Raw genomic sequence first — 9,217 nt, 5'->3', positions numbered from 1 at the left:
GATCAATGAGCAAGCCTTAGGAAGGCACTTAACGCTTTAAGATCAAAAGGGGAATTGTACTTTTGTAGGTGGGCACGTCGTAATGCGGCCACGCTCTACTTAGACACAAGGATTTATTAAGTTTTAATAGCTTGTATGACTCCCTGGGTTGTTAAACACGTTATTTGATATATTCATCTGTTTAAAATTGACCCCTACCTATGGCAAAGTCAGATGCGTCCCATAAGTTTTATAGAAATAAGAGACTCTCTGAGTCTATAAGTCTCCCGGTAGCTCCGCTACAAATATAACCAAATTTTGTAATATTGAACTACTATGTCAAATAATTAATAACGATAAAAATTATTTGTATTTTTTAGTACTCGCTTAGGAAACAATACCTATGTACGTGTACCCTTCGCAGCAGAATTAACTATTCGCACCCTGCATATGCATAGTCGATTGGTTTTGCCAACACGCATTCGCTATGAATGATGTCCTTGATTCACAAGTTCAGCCAACTTTAAGCTAGTTCTAGTATTTAAGGTGAAGAAGGGATGATACTTTAATATCCATTAAACAAAAGCGCCGAACGAAAAAAATGGTAGCGTTCACGGAGAATTTAATATAGTTTTCTCTCAGTGCGCAAGAATGAGTAGCCGTTTCTTCCTTAACAATGCACCGACATGTTCTACTCGTCCGTCTCAGGAAATTCAAGATTTTTACTGTCCTGTTCCTTTTGCAGCTCAGAATCCTGCTCTCCAGGCCCTTCATTCAACACATGATAGTATTCTGGATTCGCCTCAACACAGTCGCGCAAGCCCAGTGTTTGCGGTCCACAAGTCTCGAGAAAATCGTCGCCGCGCTTCTTGCACTGGTCCAGACATGTCTCCCATGCAATAAATTCCTTTCCACACGGACCTGCCTTCATGAATTTGCAAAAACCACACTCTGCTTTCGGTGCTAAGCACTCACCAGATGCCACGTCAAAGCGCGAAGACAAACAGATCGTTCCTTCTAGCACAAGCTCGTCTTGCTCTTTGACAAGCTTCGCTTCCACCGCTGGAAAGGGGCTGAAAAGTGGCAAATGCTCTGATTCAAAAATTGGAAGTTCTCCAGACCAATGCTTTTTCTCTTCATCGTCCTTCAGCAAGTAGCGCAACTTATCACTGGCGCGGAGTCGCTCCAGCAATACACTCGAGTACCCAGCGCTAAGCCCGGCCGCTGACGTAGACAGTGTCAAATGTGCAGGCTCCGCTGAACCCTCATATTCAAGAGATTCCCCAGTCTCAGTGGTCACTTCCACCAGCACCTGCAACAGAGCTCACTTTGAAATCCAAAAAGATACTTATCCGCGTCTCAACACATTCTTACCGTCTGTACATGATCATCCTCGGCCAATCCTTTGACTTGTAGCTTTGCCGTACGACCAAAAAGAGGTGCAAAGGCCTCTTGCTCCTCAATTGATGGCTGGAAGCGCAGCACCACCACAAGTGGCTCGCTGACGGCGCCAAATTTGCTAGGAAACTTTTGGCTTAGGCGCCTTGCCGACTCTGTCTCCACAAACACACCAACAAAGTCCACGGCGGGCGGCGATGCCGAATCGGTATCTGAAGCTTCTAAACGAGCAGGTGAGGTTGATAAAAGAAGCGCAGGCGCAGCCAGACACGGCAGCAAGCGACGAGAGCGCAGAAACAGCGTTGACATTGTTAAGTGTATGGTGTGGCGTACGCGAACGGTGTGGTTATCTTGCAAGGAATCTCGTTCACACAATTACGCTTTTTCTGGAATTCGTAAATGCTGGCGAGGTCTTATAACTAAAATTATTATTATCTAGAGGGAAAAGTCACAAAGCAGAAATTTCAATTACCGCCACTACGCGCATATCCCTATTGCCTTGCTTAGCAAACAAGCATTTCCTCTGCCGCTACCTCACCGTCTTCAACTGCCATTGGTGCTGAAGTGGCAGCTTTTGTAATAGTTGAAGCAATATTAAGGTCGTCAAAGCCTAATTTATCTAGTGTGGAGTCCATCCTCTGGCGCACGCGGTTGCGCGCACGAACCTTGGCATCCTTCTTCTTTCTATCCTCTACTTCATAAATACTGCGATAGATCTCTTTGGACACCTTCTCCTTAAGAAGCGTGAAGAATACACCTCCAGAAGTGCGACGTCGTGGCTTGTACTCCTGCGATACCTCGTCCACCACAAAAAAGAGCTCGGGCTTGCCGCTGCCCACTGCGTTTACCGACTGACCGCCGTCCTTTTCAAGTCGCAATGTCTCACGAAGGAGTTGCCACGCTAACTTTGGACCAATAGTTTTTACCACACGGTGAAGTAGTGCAACCTTGGGCTCTTTCAGCAGTTGGGACAATGTGCGTGGCATCTCCTTGGTCAGCGGCTGTTTGAGATTGTTGCGCCGACGCTTAGATTTATTTTCACGCGCAATCGGCATCCCGTCGCGAATTATTTTTTTATTTTTGTGGCCGAAGTGCTTCTTTTTACGCGGCGAGATCGCCGAAGCAACTGCGTCGGTTTGCATGGCCATGGTCGTCGAAGATGCAGCAGCAACGTTCATAGTAAAAAATGACAAAAGTTGAACGCCACTGTTTATTTAAGCCAATCAATGACAATAAAGATTTGTGCAAAATATAACCACCTTTACTGTTGTGTTGCATTTATGTTATATTACCACTAATGCATGATACAGGTCACAAAGTTATAATTTACCAAATACAGCAATTTTCCACCATTTTTTAACATGCAAATGCGTTAAGCTTCTTTTAGAAATTCATTTCAAGACAATGTCACCGTTCTAGACCAGTCTTCCAGCTTCAGGCAACGTCTCAAGCCAGCGCAACACGTGAAAATGGTTGTGCTCACGTGCTTCATCGACTACAGCTTCGAATCCAAAATGTCTTCGGTCGTGAGAGTAAAGCCACTGCAACAGCGCAAGATCTCCTCTATTTGAGGCGTCCACCGTCTTAGGCAATCGAGTGCGAAGTCGCTTATGCTCTTTCAAGAATTCCAATACTGCAACCGATCGTGTTTCCCCTGCCAGCGCCGTGCAGTACTCGCTGCGGTGTAAATATAGAAATTTCACCACCTCGTAATGACCGTGGCGGGCAGCATCGTCCATTGCTGCAGTTGTGCAGCCTTCAGCGCGATTTTGATGTAAGTACTTCACAACATCGAGAAAATTGTTAGCAGCGGCGCGGTCCATCGCCGCTACTGTACACTTGGAATTCTCGACACTTTCGTGCATCCATCGCACGATTGACAAGAAGCCGTCAGCAGCGGCGTTATCCATTGTGTGGGCCGTTAATCGGTATCCCTGATAGTATAGCCACTGGACAAACTCTAAATCGCCAAACCCTCCAGCCTTGTCAATTCGTATACGATGACGCTGACGTATGAGACCTTTAAAAGTTTTTTCCAGCCACTCTACAATGTTTTTGTGCCCTCCTGCAACAGCTCCACGAACAGCATGAGCCCGTCGACAATGAACAGGATAATGATTTTCATGTAGCCACTGCAAGACTTCCAAATAACCACTTTTCGCCACACCATACAATTGATTGGTAAAAACTTCAAACCGAAAGTACCGATTGTGCGCCACTTCGGCCTTCGATGCTCGGACGTGCAGCCACTCCAGAATATGGCGCTGTCCATATGTCACAGCAGCCGCCAGTGCTGCTTGATTCCACGACGTATAAGCCACCTCAACTGTCTGCATCACATACTGTACTATATCCAGGTGACCTCCAATTATTGCATTTTCTAGTGATTTAAACGTCCGAATCTCATAATATCGGGAATCATTAAGCCACTTCACAGCTCTTAAGTGTCCGTTTAACGCCGCTCTTTCAAGCCCGCGCCTCGTGCATCGATTACCCAACACTTGATTTAAGTATTGCACGACAACCATATGATTATGCGCAATAGCCGCGTCCATGACGTTCCATCCAAACGCGTATGGCCCCTTCATCTCACAGTACCACTTGACAAGATCCAGTCGTCCATTGGCAGCTGCATGAGCAATAGCATCCTGACTGTCCACAGCTACGTCATCGACCATTTTGTTGCCAAAATTGTCATGCAAATAATGCAACATTTTCAAATTACCACTATACAGAGCAGCTCTCTCGGCGCCATGGAATTTCCCTTTCGGATAATACTTAGTTCGTAACCACGTCACGCCGGCATAAAATCCTCGCGCAGCGGCATGATTCAATGCTGTTTCAAATTGATATTGTCTGTAGTGTCGCTTCAGCTCCGAGGACCAATAAAATAGCTTTTTCTTTTCGCGAACTGCGGCGTGTTCTAATAGCATCAAAGACTGCGAGTTCAATGGCTGATTCTGCGCGGCGATTGCAACGGACAAGACTTTTGACACATCCAGGAACGCCTTTAAAATGGCTATGACATGATAAAGAGCTTCAACCTGTGGGACTTCGCGCACCACGACGTCAACGCAGAGAAATGTCAGCCGAGCAAATGCCATGAGCAAATCGTCATGTGATTTAAATTAACTAGGCTTTTATATTTCTTAACTGAGCTCTATAATACTGTGACATTCCTGAAAACAAATCTAAAATTGGGACCTTTCAAAAAAATCGCAATCAAGCAAAATTCCATTAATTACGATTCAAAATGATGCAGAAACACGGCCTTCAAAAAAGCCTAACTTAGCCCATTAAAGCTAGCATACCACTTCCACAACGGCAATGGCACAAAACCCATCAATTGTCTTAGTGAGCGCACTGAACTGAGTGCAAGTCGGGAGCACCCTCTTGCAGCCCGAAACAGCTCCCCAAGGTCTGACTTCAGAAGCAGATCCCGAATGCAGACAGACAAGCCGATGTCTTCGTCTTCGCTCTCAATCAACCAACAAGTATCTTCCGCCATTAAATCATCCGAGTCGTCGTTCACCTGCGAAATTGTATACTTTATTTTATTGAAAACAATTGTAACTGAGTACTTGTCAAACGGAGACGCCCAACTAGCCGTAAAGAACACCGAGTCAAGCCCATCGAACGGACTTATTTGGTTTGAATTTAAGCAACCATTCGTGATAATGCTATTCCCGTCGCCCATCGGTGTCACAACCCATTTATATCCCCTATCGTTCTGCAACGCTATATACTGCCAGTTTGGTAGCACCTCGCCCATTTGGATGGCTAACAAGGCGTCGAATGGTAGCAAGGAATTGCTCTCGACTCGTGGGTAGAGAACTCCGGTAAAGCTTGCGTTGCTGTTGCTTCCTTCAACAACAAGCTGACTTGCATTACTTGCAAGGTTGAACCACTCACTCAACTTCCTCTGAGGTGCAGTTAGATGCTTATTACTCGTCAATGACGATAATTTTGTCATCGAAATGGGATCATCTTCGTTATTTGCACCTTGATGCAAATTGGCATCGTGGTCCAGAGCAAGCACGAGAAAAACAGCGACCAAAATAAATCCTGCTAAGAGCACGAAAGGAATCCAACAGGTGTAATCGTGTCGCTGATGCATCTTAGCTCGATTCCCATCTTCATCATAAGAAGAGTCCAGGGACACTGTGCTGAGCGGTCCCGTTCGCTTCAAGTGCTCAACACCTTCGTGCATTTTTTCAACTGTACGCAGCGAAAGTTAAAAAGAAAATCAACTTCATCGTAGCGTCCCAAGCTAACTGTATAAACCTTATTAAAAAACATTTCAATGACAAAAAAAATTCTACTCGTTCAAAAATTCCTTCTCCTTAAAAAATTAGATAAACTCTCGCTTAACGCAAGCATCCGTGCCTAGCCCAGGACACCGTATGGGCTGCAGAGAGCAAACTTGGCCCGAAGTCATCGGAGCCTCTAGATACTCGCACTGATGAAGCCCTTTATTGAAAGAATCAATATCCCTCGCTGCCTCCACTGCGTCTGACAAAAATGTGACCTCTAACGCCAAGTGCTTACCATGAATCACCAGCACTGCTTCCGACGACTGGCGCGCATTGACCACAGGTTTAATCACTGACGTCATTTTGAGCCTCGTTCGAAGCCAATCCTCGGCACACACAACGAACGGCATGCCATTAAACGAAAACTGCACTGGGTTGCATTGGACATGGAACTCCAAATATTGCTGCGGTTGGAAGGCGCTACGTACAGTGTCTGCCAGCGTATGTAGCGGCGGTATGTCTTCTGTCGTTAAACACTTTGCAGTCACGTTGCTTGATCCGAGCGGGCGACGGTATCCGCGATGATTTTGTAGCACATACATTTCAGTCGCATTCAATCCGTTCGTCACCGTCAACTGCCCCTCAAAGTAGAGGCTGCGGGTACACTCAGCTACTCGAGGCTGCAATCGACCAGTCGCATGCAGTGTCTCTTGGGTAGTCGCATTAGCGTGCAAAATGCTGAGATCAAACGAAATAGCTGAAGCAGTTTTAACTGCCTCTAGAACAGCATTGGCTTGACGATGTGCTACTGAAGTGGACGTTAGCGCGACCAACAGACACATGAGCACGATGAGACCTATAAATACCGCAAGACCAAGACAAATCATGTCACGAGCAGCCCAGCGAAGCTTAGCAGGATGCTCCATTCTTCCACAGTTTCAATTGGGACCAAGTAAATAATATCCAACTAACTGCCGTTACCCCGACGCCGCTCTTGCCCTCGTCCCAGCTTCCCCGCTACTCTTTGTCGCCGAGTGTGAGTATAGGCCCTAGTACAAGATTTTCCCAACGCAACGCTAAGATCAAAACTTCACGCATCCAGAACGCGGCATCAGCTGACGTCGCCGAGCTTAATGATCCTCCGTACTCCACCTCAAATCCATTCCTCGACTGGTCTTCCCTTTTTGGCAAATTTGTGAATTTCCACCAAATAAATGCCTTCGACCAAATGACACTCTGCGACAACGATATGGTCGAGCCCGAAAAAGCACACAGATCGTCCGTGGCCTCAGGATTAATGTCTCGAATGCACACGAGGTGTCCATCTGGCGTCTTCTTCCGAAACAATAGATAAATCGTATGGTGCACCCAGCCATCGACGGGATGTTGGATCTTGCGACGCACAATCACGACGTCATTCTTCAAGCGCTGCAGCACCTCGACTTGGACCTCGAGACTCCGGCCAAAGTAGCGCGACACTTGATCCTGCACAGCTCGCATTGCCCAACTCCGTGTTGCAAGCTCCTCGCTACAGTCGGTCGCAAATGATTTATGAAACATGAAATTGACACTCTTGCCGACGAGCTTGCGCCATTCTTGCCATCCACAGAGCTTTAAGCCAGTCGACACAAAGTCGGCACTTGTGGAAAAGGCCTTTATATCTAGAAATGAATCATGCATCAGACCAAGACAGGTCGATTCCTTTAGTGGACGCCACGAGTGCAATGCGGAAAGCTCTTTGGCCACAGACTTGGGCGTGCTCTCGCGCTACCTTGAATAAAATAGGCATGTAGTGAACAAATGGCCACAGAACACATTGATAAACAAGTTTCGTACGTGATCGTACTCGAGCTGTAGCATTGAGTGGAAAAAACGGTGGGTGTCCAAAGCTTTACGAAGACAATAATTATGACTTGTGAGATGAGTGGCTTCCATTGTCAGCTCGGCAATCTTGAAAGATAAAGACTCGGCCGCCTTCATGCTTTCACATAATTCAAAGAGTCGCGTCTCCATCGCTGCCACGGTCGCCCTCATTGTCTTCATCGTATGCTTTAAATACAAATTCACGATTCATTAAACACAATTTAAGCAAAGCATGACCAAAAAAAAAAAAAAAACACTGCACCTCGCGCTTGTGACGACTGCGGCGCTCGTAGCTGCGGAGTCGCTCTTTAACTTTAATTTGCGATTCGCACTCAGATATTGTTTTGCCACGTAATTTTCGAACTCGGCGCGTGTGGTCAGGTGTTAGAGGTGGCACCAGCTCCTTGTCGAGTCTGAGCGGTGTTTTGACGAGCGCGTTGGTGTCCTTTATTGGGGACATTATGAAGGATATCCGCCCATCGGGCGTGATTTCCAATAAGTCACTTTTGGTTAGGCCATTGTCCACACCAGATTTTTCTAGGCCGAGGTTTAGTGGACTCGAAGAGGACAACCGAAAATCGCTCACCATTTCGTTCTGCTCGCTTGCGGCGCACGTTTCTGGTAGCATCGTATCCATCACAGTGCCATTGGCCCCAATAGCCACCATAATGTCGTTGGAGTCAAAATCAATCTGGTCCAGTATTAACTCGCTGAGCTCGTCATCACTAAGCAAGAGCTCATTAAGGTCGCCGAGTGACAGTGGCTGAGTCGTCACGAGTTCCATAGTAAAAACAATTGCTAAAAAAGTTTACAGAGGACATTATCTTCAGATAATTAATCGAACGAGATAATGAAATGAATATTTAAAGCATATCGAAATTTTAAATGGGTAAATAAGTAATTCAAGACATTTTGTTATTATTGAATTGTCATTTCTAGCCATGTGAATACGTTACATGAAATTAATATTTGAAGGTTGTTAATTAATATATTATCTAAAAGGTAGATAATATCTAAAGAATATTACTAACATGGTAATATTCTAATAAGCTTATCCATTGGTAGATATAGACCATTATATCTACTTTCTCCGCGGTTCAGTCAGCGCTGGACGCGCGCAAAGACAAAGACAGATAAGACTTTTAGCACATGTTTTGTATTAGTTTATAATTAAGTTTGTATAAAGTAGATAGACAAGAAGAACTGAATTATATTAATACAGTTTTCATTTAAATTTCTTAAAAGCACTGTTCTAAAGAGAAGACTTCATCTGCACGTACTAGTGACGCGAGGCACCATTCGCACTGAGGCAGTGCGAAGTGGACGTAGTACAAGTCGGCAGTGCCCCGTTACACCTGGTAGCACTTTGTAGTCCGTCCAAGGACCACACTTCCCACATTTAACATGGACATGTTAGATGGTAGTGGGAATACGCATCACGTTTCCCCTGAAAGCTACTCCTTTCTAAGTGATATAGAAAGGAGTGCGGTTGAACGAATGAGTTCATCCGTAGGAAACGATGCAATCCTGGCATTACTGTCCAACTTAGACAGAGATGCCCTCCATTCAACCGTCGCCAAGTTCATACAACATGAACTTGACGAGATGAAGGAAAAAGTAGCCTTGCTGAATCAGCAAGGCTCTCAACAGGCGGAACTGTTGAGATTACAACAGGTACAGACCCCTGTACCTGGGATGACGCAAACGCGTCGTCCCGAAACTCT

At 45.7% G+C, this 9,217-nt stretch overlaps 6 protein-coding genes across 6 annotated transcripts; all 6 read right to left on the bottom strand.

The window, feature by feature from the left end:
* Positions 1-402: 402 nt before the first annotated feature.
* CCR75_002626 (uncharacterized protein) lies at positions 403-1,724 on the bottom strand. Its single transcript, XM_067960723.1, has 2 exons — positions 1,354-1,724; positions 403-1,291 (listed from the first exon to the last, which is right to left on the bottom strand). The coding sequence occupies exons 1-2, from the start codon at positions 1,684-1,686 to the stop codon at positions 671-673; spliced, it is 954 nt and encodes a 317-aa protein (XP_067823469.1). The 5' UTR covers positions 1,687-1,724; the 3' UTR covers positions 403-670.
* A 156-nt stretch (positions 1,725-1,880) lies between these two features.
* On the bottom strand, positions 1,881-2,555 carry CCR75_002627 (uncharacterized protein; the record flags this gene model as incomplete). Its single annotated transcript, XM_067960724.1, has 1 exon — positions 1,881-2,555. The coding sequence occupies one exon, from the start codon at positions 2,553-2,555 to the stop codon at positions 1,881-1,883; it is 675 nt and encodes a 224-aa protein (XP_067823468.1).
* A 237-nt stretch (positions 2,556-2,792) lies between these two features.
* Positions 2,793-4,481, bottom strand: CCR75_002628 (uncharacterized protein; the record flags this gene model as incomplete). Its single annotated transcript, XM_067960725.1, has 1 exon — positions 2,793-4,481. One exon carries the CDS (start codon positions 4,479-4,481, stop codon positions 2,793-2,795), a length of 1,689 nt encoding a protein of 562 aa, XP_067823461.1.
* A 179-nt stretch (positions 4,482-4,660) lies between these two features.
* On the bottom strand, positions 4,661-5,587 carry CCR75_002629 (uncharacterized protein; the record flags this gene model as incomplete). The annotated part of the gene is made up of 1 exon (XM_067960726.1): positions 4,661-5,587. The coding sequence occupies one exon, from the start codon at positions 5,585-5,587 to the stop codon at positions 4,661-4,663; it is 927 nt and encodes a 308-aa protein (XP_067823460.1).
* A 141-nt stretch (positions 5,588-5,728) lies between these two features.
* CCR75_002630 (uncharacterized protein) lies at positions 5,729-6,556 on the bottom strand (the record flags this gene model as incomplete). The annotated part of the gene is made up of 1 exon (XM_067960727.1): positions 5,729-6,556. The coding sequence occupies one exon, from the start codon at positions 6,554-6,556 to the stop codon at positions 5,729-5,731; it is 828 nt and encodes a 275-aa protein (XP_067823213.1).
* Positions 6,557-6,647: 91 nt separating this feature from the next.
* On the bottom strand, positions 6,648-8,277 carry CCR75_002631 (uncharacterized protein; the record flags this gene model as incomplete). Its single annotated transcript, XM_067960728.1, has 3 exons — positions 6,648-7,397; positions 7,467-7,679; positions 7,756-8,277. The coding sequence occupies 3 exons, from the start codon at positions 8,275-8,277 to the stop codon at positions 6,648-6,650; spliced, it is 1,485 nt and encodes a 494-aa protein (XP_067823214.1).
* Positions 8,278-9,217: the final 940 nt, after the last annotated feature.

This window comes from Bremia lactucae, linkage group LG8, assembly GCF_004359215.1.
Source record: "Bremia lactucae strain SF5 linkage group LG8, whole genome shotgun sequence".
Taxonomy (NCBI): domain Eukaryota; phylum Oomycota; class Peronosporomycetes; order Peronosporales; family Peronosporaceae; genus Bremia; species Bremia lactucae.
Note: the sequence above shows the minus strand (reverse complement) of the source record. Positions and strands in the feature narration are given on the sequence as shown.